Genomic DNA, 15,305 nt, shown 5'->3' with positions numbered 1-15,305 from the left:
CGAGCATGCAGACCTTCACACATGAGAGGAAAATATGACCTATTTTTCATTTAGTCAAAAGGAATCATCTGCTCCGAAGCTAATGTGTACAGTGTTTATATAGGCAAACTGTATACACTCTTTTACATCACTGCTTAGAATATTTCAATTCCAAAACACAAAAAGCTAATCAAATGAAAAATAGCTAAAAATATACTGCTCGCTGCTTTGCAGTCTTGTAATCTATGAAGATCCCTGTTAAAGCAAAGTGCCCCAACCCCACCTGACTGGCTGTACATTGTGATTCACTGCACACTACCCGCAGGCTCTCTCACCCACTCTCTCTGTCGTGGCTGCAGTCATTCATGGCCCACTGAATCACCTCAACTACATCAACAAGCACAAACCTCAAGTAACTCTCTCCGTTGGTCACTTACTCTCTTGACAAACATGCAACAACCCTATAGATAGGCACATAGAGAAAAAAAAAAAAAAAACACATGTGGACATGCATGTAAGATACACAGTCCACAACGTGTTGTAACATTTCTTTTTCAAATGACTATCTAAATATTTAGGTTCTGAAAGGGCGTTATATAAGATATGAGATATGAGACATATATGAAGTTTAAATGAGAAGCTGACACAAAGGGCCAGCAGTTACTGGAATGAACCAAACATGTAATAAAAAATACTATAACATAACAGTTCAGAGGCATTAATTTTTTTAAGGACAGAGTTTCTTTGGAGATTTTCTCTTGCTCTGCAGAGAAATTGTATCTTTGTTGTCACAAGAAACAGCAGATATTTCTTACAGAAACTTTTATTCTAAAAAAAACTACTTTGACCAACATTTCACAACACGCTTTCTCACAAAAGCACAAAATCAACATATTTAGTAAGGTTGCATCATTTGTTTGTAAGAATTGCATTTTAAAGTACATCGAGACGGCATTAAGGTAATACAAACACAGCATACCAATGGCAGTCCAATGTGTTACTTATGAATCACTTAACACCCTGAGCTGTGTGAGAGCCAACCATGCAACCACCTGTAAACCACCAATTCAGCACTCTCATAACAACACACAACCTCCTCATTTCCCCCAGTGATGAGTGTTATGTCTGTGGTTCAGTTCTATCCAGCTATTCTGAAAAGGTGGAATGATTCAGTTCTTTTGGCACAATTTAATCATTAGAATGTGCATCTCATCAATCATGAGCATTCATACCAGAACTGCCTTGAGACAATGTGATCTTTCTTACCTCCTCAGATGGGCGTCTCCTGTCAGGGAGCACAAGTGTATTTGCATGGCTGCCAGGGACTATAGTAGATCCAATACTCATTCTGGGTCCAACTAACATGTACCGTTTGTCTCCTGATCTGTACTGGATGCTGTGACACAGTGTCCCATCATAATTAGTCTCTTGTAGATATTTAGAAGTATAGTCTGTGGATTTGGAGCACTGCATTGCAATCAGCACGATGATGCTGATGAGAAAAAGTACTGAAACTGAGCCCAAAGTGATCATCAGATAAAAAGTCACATCATTCCCCTCCTCATCCTTTGCTGCACTTTTCACATCCGAAGCTGCAAAAGCCTCTTTGGGCTCCACGACTTTGACAATGACAGTAGCTGTTGCTGAGAGTGAAATGTTGCCATTGTCTTTGACCAGTATGAGCAGTTTATGCTCAGCCTCGTCTGTCTCTGTGAATGAGCGAAGTGTTCTGATCTGTCCTGTATAGCGGTCCAAACCAAAGAGACTGTGGTCAGTGACTTCCTGCAGTGAGAACAGCAACCAGCCGTTATATCCTATATCAGCATCATAGGCTCTGACTTTGCTCACCAAGTGTCCTGCGTTGACATTGCGGGGAATCTCCTCCACCCCTTCAGCAGAGCCGTTGGAGCTGAGTGGATACAGGATGACTGGAGCGTTGTCGTTCTGATCCAGAATGAACACGTTCACTGTGACGTTGCTGCTCAGTGACGGAGTTCCAGAATCTGTGGCAACAACTTGGAACTGGAAAGTTTTCACTGTTTCAAAGTCGAAACTTTTTAGTGCCACAATTACTCCATTTTCAGAGTTTATGTTGAGAAATGATGTAATCTTTTTATGTTGATCCCCATTTCTCACAATGTTGTATGATATGAGAGCATTATCTCCCTCATCACAATCGTGAGCACTCACTGAAAATAAAGAGGATCCAGCAGCATTGTTCTCAGTAATATAAAAAGTATATGGACTTGTTGAAAACTCTGGACTGTTATCATTCACATCTGAGACAGTCACACTTATTGTCCTATGAGATGATAAAGCTTTTTCACCAGCATCTTTAGCAATTATTGTCACATCATAGTGGGACTGTTGCTCCCTATCCAGCAGAGATTTGGTAACTATAGAGTACATGTTGTCTTGTAAAGACGGTGTTAATGTAAAAGGTACGTCCTCACTGATATAACAGATTACCTTTCCATTTACACCTGAGTCGTTATCATTCACACTTATCAAGGCAACCGTTGTTCCAGGTTTGGAATCCTCAGGAATTGCCCTTGAAAAGGAGGTCACCTCAATCTCAGGTGTGTTGTCATTCAAGTCCACAATAGTTATTATAACACTTTTTTCTGTTGCTAGGGGGACTGGTCCTCTATCAGAAGCTTTGATGTCAAGTTCATACCTGTCTTTTGCTTCAAAATCTATTAATCCTTTAACAATAATTTCACCAGTATTTGCGTCAACTTCAAAAAGTTTCCGTAATTTATTATTTACATTATTGCCGAACGAGTAAATCACCTCCCCATTTAAACCATCATCTAAATCTGTGGCATTTACTTGCATGATAGTTGTGCCAATCGGTGAATTTTCATTAAGCACCGCAGCATACGAGTCTTTGGCAAAAACTGGCATATTATCATTTACATCCAAAACATTAACGAGGATGCCCATGGTTCCTGACCGAGCAGGCTTCCCTCCATCAACGGCCGTCAGCAGTAATCTATGACTTCTCGCAGTTTCTTTGTCCAGCGCTTTGTGCAAATATAAAACAGGAATTTTCCCATCCTCTCCTCTATCTTTAACCTCCAGACGAAAATGGTCATTTTGACTGAGCCTATACAACTGAATAGAATACATGTCGCTGTCTGGATCACGGGCGCCTTGGAGTTGAAATCGTGCACCAGGTAAAGCAGATTCAGATATCTCTAAATTCGTCTCATTCTCGGAGAAGGTGGGAGAGTGATCGTTCACATCCAAAACCTCAATGGCGACGTAATGCACCTCTAACGGGTTCTCCAGCACGGTCTTTATGTTGATAACGCAGGTACTGATCCGTTCGCACACCTCTTCTCTGTCTATCTTTCGGTCAACATGTAAGATGCCATTGTTTAGTTGAAACAGGGGTTCGGTGGATCCAGAAACGATGCGAAATCCTCTGGAATTCAGAGCACTGGTATCCAGCCCTAAATCTTTAGCGATATTCCCAACAACAGCCCCCGCTGCAAGCTCTTCAGGAATAGAATATCGTAGCTGTGCCGAAGCAAAATTCAAAGTAAGGTCCAAAGAAACAATGAGAACAACTAGGCGCTCCAGCCATGCCCTGCATCCTCGCCGTGCCATGTCGGATTAAATAAAACGAAAAAATGAGAATATGAAGGCTAGACATTCAAATGTGAGTCTACACAGGAACCGGCATTTTGAAGAAAATGCACAATTACCCGATGCTAGAAAAATGCTGAACGAAGTGTTGAACGAGTCAAATATTTGAAGCCATCGCCCGAAAGCACAAGCGCACCCTGACGCGAATAGACTGACGTAGAGGATGTTCAACCGAGAAGTCGTTCAGTTTCACAAGCAGTGACACCAAGCGAGCTGCCGACACAATGCAGATACACTATCAATGACAACATATTCTTTTTTATGCGACGTCCAAAGCGGTGACGCGTTTCCATTGCCTGCTGAAGATGGACGCGTAAAAGGGAAAAACGTGAGCTCCATGCCATTGAAGAATTAACAGAATGGTCAGACAATGCGCCAGAATTACTTTTGACTAACATGCACATACGTCAACCTATTTTAGCAACTGTTATTGTTCCAACTATTTTTAAAATGAGACACAAAAAGATTAATTGCAGCTGAGAACCGAACCAGCCAAGTGTGCTGCTTCACAAAACCACATTATGCGAGGCAAATAGTAAACATGCAGTATATGAAGGAGATTGTCAACCGAACTAATAAATCAACGAGCAAATGGATAACACTGGAAGTGGAACCAAGCCAGACCTTTCACAAAAAACTCTTACCTCTCCGGATGCCCTCCTCCTGTCAGGGAGCACGAGTGTATTTGCATGGCTGCCAGGGACTATAGTAGATCCAATACTCATCCTGGGTCCAACTAACATGTACCGTTTGTCTCCTGATCTGTACTGGATGCTGTGACACAGTGTCCCATCATAATTAGTCTCTTGTAGATATTTAGAAGTATAGTCTGTGGATTTGGAGCACTGCATTGCAATCAGCACGATGATGCTGATGAGAAAAAGTACTGAAACTGAGCCCAAAGTGATCATCAGATAAAAAGTCACATCATTCCCCTCCTCATCCTTTGCTGCACTTTTCACATCAGAAGCTGCAAAAGCCTCTTTGGGCTCCACGACTTTGACAATGACAGTAGCTGTTGCTGAGAGTGAAACGTTGCCATTGTCTTTGACCAGTATGAGCAGTTTATGCTCAGCCTCGTCTGTCTCTGTGAATGAGCGAAGTGTTCTGATCTGTCCTGTATAGCGGTCCAAACCAAAGAGACTGTGGTCAGTGACTTCCTGCAGTGAGAACAGCAACCAGCCGTTATATCCTATATCAGCGTCATAGGCTCTGACTTTGCTCACCAAGTGTCCTGCGTTGACATTGCGGGGAATCTCCTCCACCCCTTCAGCAGAGCCGTTGGAGCTGAGTGGATACAAGATGACTGGAGCGTTGTCGTTCTGATCCAGAATGAACACGTTCACTGTGACGTTGCTGCTCAGTGACGGAGTTCCAGAATCTGTGGCAACAACTTGGAACTGGAAAGTTTTCACTGTTTCAAAGTCAAAACTTTTCAGGGCCAGAATATCTCCATTTTCAGAGTTGATATTTAAAAACAGACTTATGCCATCTCCACTGCCGTCCCTCGGAATGTGATATGAAATGTGCGCATTGTCACTGTCATCTAGGTCAGATGCCCGAACTGAAAATACAGGTGATGCCAGGTCATTATTTTCAGTGATATAAAATGTATATGGGCTCAGTGAAAACTGTGGTTTGTTATCGTTCACGTCTGATACAACCACGGTTATTGTCTTTTCAGATGACAGTGATGGCTCACCAGTGTCCTTAGCAACAACTGTCAGTTCATAAGAAAACTTTTCCTCCCTGTCCAGTTGTGATTTGGTCACTATAGCATACATATTATCCTGCAAGGACGGAGATAAAGTGAAAGGAACGTCCTCACGAATAAAACAGGAAACCTTACCATTGAGGCCTGAATCCAAATCATTCACGCTGATCAAAGCTACTGTTGTTCCAATCCTGGAATCCTCCGGAACTGATTTGGAAAATGATGTAACTTCAATCTCTGGAGGATTATCGTTAAGGTCTATTACCTTTATTAGCACAGTTTTGTCTGTGGAAAAACGGACAGTGCCCTTATCTGAAGCTTGTATGTCAATTTCAAAACTTTCATTTTCCTCAAAATCAATTACCCCGGTCACTTTAATTTCGCCTGTCCTTGGGTCTATAGTAAATAGTTTTTGCAAATGTGCATCCGCTTCTTTACCAAATGAGTAAACAATTTCGCTGTTAGCACCTTCATCCAAATCAGTCGCATTGACCTGAACAACTAACGTGCCAGGGGGTGAGTTTTCCTTTAAAATAGCAGAATATACATCTTTAGTAAAGACTGGTGAATTGTCATTAACATCAAGCACCTCAATTCGTATTTCTGTCGTTCCGGACCTCGCCGGCCTCCCACCATCAACAGCTGTAACCGTTAGCTTGTGCTCTCTCGCAGCCTCTCTGTCTAACTGCTTTTGTAAAATCAGAAAGGGCATCTTACGGTCCTCGCCTCTCTCCTTCACTTCCAAACGAAAGTGGTCATTGTTGCTTAATCTATACTGCTGAACAGCGAACTGACCACCATCGGGATCGCGTGCAGGTTGGAGCTGGAACCTTGCTCCCGCTAATGTCGATTCAAATATCTCCAGTCTTTTCTCTTTCTCCGGGAAGACGGGGGAGTGGTCGTTTACATCCAGGACCTCGATGGCAACATAATGGATTTCCAGAGGATTTTCCAGGACCGTTTTAAGGTTGATTACACACGCGTTGCTCTTCTCGCAGATCTCTTCCCTGTCTACTTTCCTGCTGACGTACAGGACACCGTCGTCCAAACGAAAAAGGGGTTCCGCTGAACTACCAACAATACGATATTCTCTGACTTTCAGTGTAGCCTTATCAATTCCCAAGTCTTTCGCAATATTTCCAACAACACTTCCTTCTTTCACCTCTTCGGAGACGGAATATCTGATCTGAGCGTTGGCTTCGCTCCAAAACGTTACCAAAGCCACAATGTAGGCGACACATCGCCACCGCTCGATCCACGCCTGGCGTCCGCTTTGTTCCATTATGCACAGCAAAAAAAAAAAAATAAATAATAATAATAATAATAATGATATTTAAATCGTATCTCCGTGATCTATGAGTGTGTGGACAAGAAATAATAATCTCCCTCGTTCCTTTGCAAACTGCGCTCCATCGCATAGACAGCCCTGGGAGTTGTACAGAGCTAGTGTTTGCCCGTTATGCGCAATGCCAAAATACAGGGTTGAACATACTGGTGATGACGACAAGTTCCAGAGACAGTGTCTGCCATTATACCGACACCATGCGAGCCAGTAGGTTATTGCAGCACTATGCGAAGAAAAGTGCAGTAAAATTAAAAGTTTACAGCACAAAGACAACACTGGGCAGAAGGGACAAACAGCCTGCAAGATATTAAGAAACATTTGCGTTGCGTTTTTCTTAAGAAATGGACACACTCAGTTCCCTCTTCAAAAGGGTAGTATTTCTGATAATCTAAACTACTATGAAGTCATTATTTATCTGGCATTTGAAGGGAAATGTCAGCATTAAAAAACGAAAACAACTTTCAGCACCACGGACAGTGAAACTCAGACTGTCCTCAAACTCATCGGCAAAGATTACGGAACAGTTCTGGAAAACTGCAAAAACATGTGCAGTGTATCTCCAACGATCCAACAACAAGCAGACGGCGTGATCTACAGTATATGCAAAAACAGATGAATATGGTGTCAGGTGATGCTGCCTGTTGAACATCAGAAATGATAACAAAAGACACCAAAGAAAAATTCCAGAAAAAAAAAAAAAAAAAAAAAAAAAGATCTGACTTGAGCTCTTCCGTAGTTCTATACAATCACCACTGGATTAGTCATGAATTAGATTCATAGACAAGGAATTCTCTGATGCAGGTAGCCTCTGAGCTTAAGCAACACAGAATTAAAATACTGTCACCTGACATCTGCTGCATTTCATGCAGTGGAAGTCTCAAGTCCGTTTCTCTCAATACTATCTAAGAACTAATATAATAAATAATCAAAAGTTATTTAACATAAACCTGTGTACTTTTATGTATTTGGATTGCCATAAAATTACTGCATACCTTTTCAAACTTAAAAACAAAAAGTTCTAACATTGTTAGTATTTATCTTACCTCTCCAGATGCCCTCCTTCTGTCTGGCAGTACGAGTGTATTTGCATGGCTTCCAGGGACTATAGTAGATCCAATACTCATTCTGGGTCCAACTAACATGTACCGTTTGTCTCCTGATCTGTACTGGATGCTGTGACACAGTGTCCCATCATAATTAGTCTCTGGTAGATATTTAGAAGTATAGTCTGTGGATTTGGAGCACTGCATTGCAATCAGCACGATGATGCTGATGATAAAAAGCACTGAAACTGAGCCCAAAGTGATCATCAGATAAAAAGTCACATCATTCCCCTCCTCATCCTTTGCTGCACTTTTCACATCAGAAGCTGCAAAAGCCTCTTTGGGCTCCACGACTTTGACAATGACAGTAGCTGTTGCTGAGAGTGAAACGTTGCCATTGTCTTTGACCAGTATGAGCAGTTTATGCTCAGCCTCGTCTGTCTCTGTGAATGAGCGAAGTGTTCTGATCTGTCCTGTGTAGCGGTCCAAACCAAAGAGACTGTGGTCAGTGACTTCCTGCAGTGAGAACAGCAACCAGCCGTTATATCCTATATCAGCGTCATAGGCTCTGACTTTGCTCACCAAGTGTCCTGCGTTGACATTGCGGGGAATCTCCTCCACCCCTTCAGCAGAGCCGTTGGAGCTGAGTGGATACAGGATGACTGGAGCGTTGTCGTTCTGATCCAGAATGAACACGTTCACTGTGACGTTGCTGCTCAGTGACGGAGTTCCAGAATCTGTGGCAACCACTTGGAACTGGAAAGTTTTCACTGCTTCAAAGTCGAAACTTTTTAGAGCCAGAATATCTCCGTTTTCAGAGTTTATGTTGAGAAATGAAGCCAGTTTATTTTCATGGCTCCCATCTCTGAGAATGTGATATGATATGAGAGCATTGTTGTTCTCATCATGATCAAAAGCTTTAACAGAAAACACAGAGGCTCCTGGCTCATTAGCCTCAGTGATATAGAAAGTATATGGACTCATTGAAAACTCTGGACTGTTGTCATTCACATCTGACACCACAACACTTATTGTCTTCTCAGATGATAATGGTGGTTGACCAGCATCTTTTGCAGTTATTGTCAGAACATAATGTGATTGTTTCTCTCGATCAAGAGGCGATTTGGTGACTAATGAATACATTTTGTCTTGTAAAGATGGCGATAAAGTAAAAGGTACATCCTTGTTTACAGCGCAAATAACTTTTCCATTGAGACCAGAATCCAAGTCATTTACACTGATCAGGGCAACAGTAGTTCCAGGTCTGGAGTCTTCAGGTATGGAGCTTGAAAATGAGGTAACTTCAATCTCAGGTGCATTATCATTCACGTCAACTATCTTGACAATTACGTTTTTTTGCGTAGCCAGAGGAGCTAGACCTTTATCTGATGCTTGGATTTCAATTTCATACTTGTCCTTCTCCTCATAATCTATTACACCTTTTACAATAATCTCACCTGTGGTAGGATCGATATCAAAAAGGTTTAATAACCTATGGCTCACACTATTGCTGAATGAATAAACAATTTCTCCGTTCGGGCCGTCATCTAAATCAGTTGCATTCACTTGTATGACAGTGGTGCCGACTGGAGCATTTTCAGAGAGCATCACCGAATAAACGTCTTTGGAGAAAACGGGAACGTTATCATTAACATCTAAAACATTTACGAGAATCTTCATTTCACCGGATTTCGGAGGTTTCCCTCCATCGAGTGCGGTCAGCACTAATGAGTGGCTTCCTGCTGCCTCCCTGTCCAAAGATTTCTGCACAATTAATACAGGTACTTTACCATCTTCTCCTTTGTCTTTAACTTCCAAACGGAAGTGATCATTTGAACTGAGTCTATACTGCTGAACAGAGAAGGGTCCACCATCTGGATCGCGTGAAGCTTTTAGCGGAACACGTACCCCAGGTAACACGGACTCGGAAATTTCCAGTGTTTTCTCTACCTCTGGAAAACTGGGAGAGTGATCATTTATATCCAGAACTTCCACTCCAACATAATGCACCTCCAGTGGGTTTTCCAGCACTGTTTTCACATTTATCAAACAGGTACTGCTTCGTTCGCATACCTCTTCCCTGTCAATCTTCCGTCTTACGTACAGGATGCCGTCATTCTGATCTACGTGGAAAAGAGGTTCCATAGCACTAGACACAATCCGATATTTCCTGTCTTTCAGCGTGCTTTTATCTAATCCCAAATCCTTCGCTATATTCCCGACCACAGTTCCTTCATTCACTTCCTCAGAGACGGAATATCTTATTTGCGCCGAAGCCGCAGTCCACAAAAGCACCGCAACCACGCAGCCGATCCACCGTCTTTTCGCCCTTCTTACCTCGTATCCTCTTTGTCCCATGATGAAAACAAAAATGAAACGATATATCACTGGATTAGTAATTGTTTTGTACGAAATTAGTCCAACTCATCTGGTTATGCAAAGATTCACTCTGGTTAAAAAATGTTAAAAACACGGGGTACGATTGATAAAGGCAGCAGCAAGCTGCCAAGCGATTCTGCCCGTATCGAACTGAGAGGAAGAGGTGGAACCAAATTGCAGTGACGACAAAGCAAAACCGCTATTTTCCGAACACACTGACACCATGCGATCTAAATGCTCACTCCAAGGAATGTTTCTGGAACTAGAGTACTACAGATTTGCAAAGTTTTATTTTAATTAACTATGACCGTGTGCGTAGACATTGTGGAGTGACAGTACATCAGATGAAGAGGTGCCTTCAAGATCTCATTTTACATGCAATTAAACAACTTAAATTCCGTTGAATGAAAATGGAGAAATCAAATAGTCCCAAAATAGTGACGCTTCCTTATAATAACTTTGAATTCCATTTGTTTGATATATGTGAATAAAACTGTAAAAGGTACTTGCATTTAAGAAATTGGTGGTTTGACATTTCTTACAATGTATGAACAGATATTAAGGCACAAGAGCAAAACAGCACCATGGACAGCGAACAAGGGCCAGCTTGCACTTAGCCCAGCCAAATTTGTGACGTTATCTAATAATACAGAAGCCCATCAAGCTCAAAGAACATTATGATCTAAATGAAAGGGCAAAATATTTGACTTTGTGCAAACAACTCTTTAATAAATCAATATGTGTTGGAATACTGGCATGTGTTTTTCATAGCTGAGTGAGACTATGAAATAACAAATGGATGAGTAAGTATATACGTCAGCCGACATGAGCAACTGTTATAGTTACAACTATGCTTGAAATGACATTCAGTGTGATGAAAATTGCAACTGAAAACCGACCCAGTCAAGTGTCCGACCTCACAAAACTATATCATTATGATAAGGAAACAGTATACACATGCAGTATATTCAGGAGATTCTTGACTGAACTAATTAGTTAATGAACAAATCAATGAAACTTCTACTGGAAACAAGCCAGGATTGTCCCAAGAAAAATCCTTACCTCTCCAGATGCCCTCCTCCTGTCAGGAAGCACCAGAGTATTCGCATGGCTTCCAGGGACTATAGTAGATCCAATACTCATTCTGGGTCCAACTAACATGTACCGTTTGTCTCCTGATCTGTACTGGATGCTGTGACACAGTGTCCCATCATAATTAGTCTCTTGTAGATATTTAGAAGTATAGTCTGTGGATTTGGAGCACTGCATTGCAATCAGCACGATGATGCTGATGATAAAAAGTACTGAAACTGAGCCCAAAGTGATCATCAGATAAAAAGTCACATCATTCCCCTCCTCATCTTTTGCTGCACTTTTCACATCAGAAGCTGCAAAAGCCTCTTTGGGCTCCACGACTTTGACAATGACAGTAGCTGTTGCTGAGAGTGAAACGTTGCCATTGTCTTTGACCAGTATGAGCAGTTTATGCTCAGCCTCGTCTGTCTCTGTGAATGAGCGAAGTGTTCTGATCTGTCCTGTGTAGCGGTCCAAACCAAAGAGACTGTGGTCAGTGACTTCCTGCAGTGAGAACAGCAACCAGCCGTTATATCCTATATCAGCATCATAGGCTCTGACTTTGCTCACCAAGTGCCCTGCGTTGACATTGCGGGGAATCTCCTCCACCCCTTCAGCAGAGCCGTTGGAGCTGAGAGGATACAGGATGACTGGAGCGTTGTCGTTCTGATCCAGAATGAACACGTTCACTGTGGCGTTGCTGCTCAGTGACGGAGTTCCAGAATCTGTGGCAACAACTTGGAACTGGAAAGTTTTCACTGTTTCAAAGTCAAAACTTTTTAGTGCCACAATTTCTCCGTTTTCAGAGTTTATGTTGAGAAACGAAGCCAGTTTATTTTCATGAGTCCCATCTCTGAGAATGTGATATGATACAAGGGCATTGTCGTTCTCATCACGATCAAAAGCTTTAACAGAAAACACAGAGGCTCCTGGCTCATTAGCCTCAGTGATATAGAAAGTATATGGACTCATTGAAAACTCTGGACTGTTGTCATTTACATCTGACACCACAACACTTATTGTCTTTTCAGATGATAATGGTGGTTGACCAGCATCTTTTGCAGTTATTGTCAGATCATATTGTGACTGTTTCTCTCTATCAAGAGGCGATTTGGTGACTAATGAAAACATTTTGTCTTGTAATGATGGTGATAAAGCAAATGGAACATCTTCACCTATGGAGCAAATAACTTTTCCATTGAGACCAGAGTCCAAATCATTTACACTGATCAGGGCAACAGTAGTTCCAGGTCTGGAGTCTTCAGGTATGGAGCTTGAAAATGAGGTAACCTCAATCTCAGGTGCATTATCATTCACGTCAGCTATCTTTATAATCACACTTTTTTCTGTAGTTAGGGGAGCAAGACCTTTATCTGATGCCTCAATTTCAATTTCATACTTGTCCTTTTTTTCATAGTCTATTAGACCCTTGACAATTATCTCGCCTGTTGATGAATTGATCTCAAAAAGTGTAAATAATTTATTACTGACACTGTTACCAAATGAGTAATACACCTCTCCATTCTGACCTTCATCCTTATCAGTTGCATTCACTTTAACTACAGTGGTGCCAACTGGAACATTTTCAGAGAGCATAACAGAGTAAACATCCTGTGTGAAAACAGGCGTGTTATCATTTACATCTAAGACTTTAACTAGGATATTCATTTCGCCAGATTTCGGAGGTTTCCCTCCATCCAGTGCCGTCAGCACTAAGGAGTTACTTGCCGCTGCTTCCCTATCCAAGGATTTTTGCAACACCAATATTGGTATTTTGCCATCGTCTCCTTTATCCCTAACTTCCAAACGGAAGTGATCGTTGTTGCTAAGTTTATATTGCTGCACGGAGAAATGACCACTGTCTGCATCCCTTGAAGGTTTTAGCTGAAATCGTGCTCCGGGTAACACAGACTCTGAAATCTCCAACCGTTTCTCTGCCTCTGGGAAACTGGGAGAATGATCATTTATATCCAGCACCTCCACTCCTACGTAGTGGACCTCCAGTGGGTTTTCCAGCACTGTTTTCAGATTTATTAAACACGTACTGCTCTGAGCGCACACCTCTTCTCTGTCAATCTTCCGGCTCACATACAGGATGCCATCATTCTGATTCACGTGGAAAAGAGGATCCGCATTACTTGAAACAATCCGATACTTCCTGTCTTTCAGCGTGCTTTTATCTAATCCCAGATCTTTCGCTATGTTTCCAACCACAGTTCCTTCACTCACTTCCTCAGAGATCGAATATCTTATTTGCGCCGAGGCGACAGTCCACAAAAGCACCGCAACCACACAGCCGACCAAATACCCTCGCACCCTCCGTCTCTCGTATCTTCTTTGTTCCATGGTAAAACCCGAAGTCATCAGTAATCCATCACAAGAACAACAACGCACTGCAATGAACGAACACAACACTCCCACGTGTGATAATATTTATCCCCTTTTCACAACGACAGACATTCAGGGAATCAGTATATCACAATGCAGCAGTAAGATCAGAAACGAGTGTGTAGCATCGAACTGAGGCAGCGATCAAGAGGTGGAACCATAATGCACTGACGTCAGGCGCATTTAAGGCTGACTTTTTCCTTTGCACTGACACCATGCGATTTAAATTCTCACTGCAGAATCTCGCACGCCAGAAGCACTGTAGCTAAAATGTACATTGTGTGTTTGCGTTCAATTGTGTTTTATTTGTGTCGACACAGTATCTCAAAATAGACCCTTATCAAAATATTAACACATTTCTTCCGAACACGTTAATTCACATGATCAAGGTATATGAATGAAAACACGGAGATAAAGTCACTGTGGTTATATATAACTTATGAACGACTGAAGGGAAATGAGAGCAAATTTACTCAGCACCATGGACAGCGATTACTGCTAACTTGTCTTCTATCCAGCGATATTTACTGATCGTATTTCTTTTCAAGTATGTTGGCAATGTTGGTTTGTTTAGCTTTTTCCGTCGTGTTGTCTGTGGCTTAGGTAGAGTAAAGGCGTGCTGATGGAGCACTCATGTATCAAATATCAGTCGGCTCTTCTTTAATTGAAGGATGATTCTCCTTAATGACGCCTGAGAAAATATGGTTGCGCGGTCAGTTAAATCCGCTTTTTATATACTGTTCAAGTGGAAAAAGCAATGAGAAGCAGGTGGAAACACAGTCCGAAAAGAAAAACAATACGGGCTCCAGGATCTTCCTCTGTGTTTCTGTCAACATAGTCTATCACATAAAAGAAAATATATCATGATACGACATCAAATCAGACTTGCTCAGGAAAACTGAAGAGTTGCCAGTCTTTCATCGCCACTATACTCCTGAATTCATTTTTTTCAAAAGCGTAGTAAAGCCACAGGAAAGCATATAGTCCAGCATAAGGTTTGTGCAGTTAAAAAGAAAAAAAAAGATCATCAGTCACACCACAGCTTTCACAAATAATGTAACTTGAGGGTTCGATTTGTGGTGGTTGGATCACTCTTAACCCGAAAAACACCAGGACGGAGACTGAAAACTGTCTTAAGCAGTACTTTACTGTTCTCTACACTCAATCAGCTTCACAACAGCATATCCTGGTTCGAAGTCACATGTGACAGAAGTAACCAATCAGACGCTCGAAGGTCTTCGACTGAAGGAATCACAGAGCAGCGTTCAGTACATTGTTAAAGTAGTTTTAAAGATAAAAATGTAAATATTTAAGCATTTACCTATGTTACTCATAACTGTGTAAACATAAATATATGACAAGTTAATGGTGAAGAGATTGCAAATACATTTTCAGTAAACTGACTCAAATATTTTGAATCATCTTAATCTATAGATGTTAATACAAATTCGATTAATATATATAATTACTTTGAAATATGAAGTCATGTTTACTTTTAGTCATTAATAGCTTTTGATAAGTTGAACCATGCTGGCAATGTTTCCACGATCTAAACTGAAATTTATTTATTTATTTATTTATTTAGTCTCACCAAATTTCCCATTCCCTTGTCATTACTTTCTGCATTCATGTAATGTTGGAAATAAATTCGTGAAAACTTTTCAGATACATTTATTGTGAACTGGTGGCAGCTAAGGTGAAAAGTGAACGTTTAGCAGTTGTTGTTTGG

At 41.4% G+C, this 15,305-nt stretch overlaps 4 protein-coding genes across 4 annotated transcripts; all 4 read right to left on the bottom strand.

The window, feature by feature from the left end:
* Nucleotides 1–1,191: 1,191 nt before the first annotated feature.
* LOC121612053 (protocadherin gamma-A11-like) lies at nucleotides 1,192–3,594 on the bottom strand. Its single transcript, XM_041944798.1, has one exon. It carries the CDS (start codon nucleotides 3,592–3,594, stop codon nucleotides 1,192–1,194), a length of 2,403 nt encoding a protein of 800 aa, XP_041800732.1.
* A 206-nt stretch (nucleotides 3,595–3,800) lies between these two features.
* LOC121612052 (protocadherin alpha-3-like) lies at nucleotides 3,801–6,629 on the bottom strand. The gene is made up of 2 exons (XM_041944796.1): nucleotides 4,258–6,629; nucleotides 3,801–3,846 (listed from the first exon to the last, which is right to left on the bottom strand). The coding sequence occupies exons 1-2, from the start codon at nucleotides 6,627–6,629 to the stop codon at nucleotides 3,801–3,803; spliced, it is 2,418 nt and encodes an 805-aa protein (XP_041800730.1).
* A 1,097-nt stretch (nucleotides 6,630–7,726) lies between these two features.
* Nucleotides 7,727–10,093, bottom strand: LOC121611764 (protocadherin alpha-8-like). Its single transcript, XM_041944450.1, has one exon. It carries the CDS (start codon nucleotides 10,091–10,093, stop codon nucleotides 7,727–7,729), a length of 2,367 nt encoding a protein of 788 aa, XP_041800384.1.
* A 1,041-nt stretch (nucleotides 10,094–11,134) lies between these two features.
* On the bottom strand, nucleotides 11,135–13,534 carry LOC121612051 (protocadherin alpha-8-like). The gene has a single exon (XM_041944795.1). It carries the CDS (start codon nucleotides 13,532–13,534, stop codon nucleotides 11,135–11,137), a length of 2,400 nt encoding a protein of 799 aa, XP_041800729.1.
* Between the last annotated feature and the right edge of the window lie 1,771 nt (nucleotides 13,535–15,305).

The sequence above is a fragment of the Chelmon rostratus genome, chromosome 9 (assembly GCF_017976325.1).
Source record: "Chelmon rostratus isolate fCheRos1 chromosome 9, fCheRos1.pri, whole genome shotgun sequence".
NCBI classification, from domain to species: Eukaryota; Metazoa; Chordata; class Actinopteri; order Chaetodontiformes; family Chaetodontidae; genus Chelmon; species Chelmon rostratus.
This window is presented reverse-complemented; position numbering and strand designations above follow the sequence as displayed.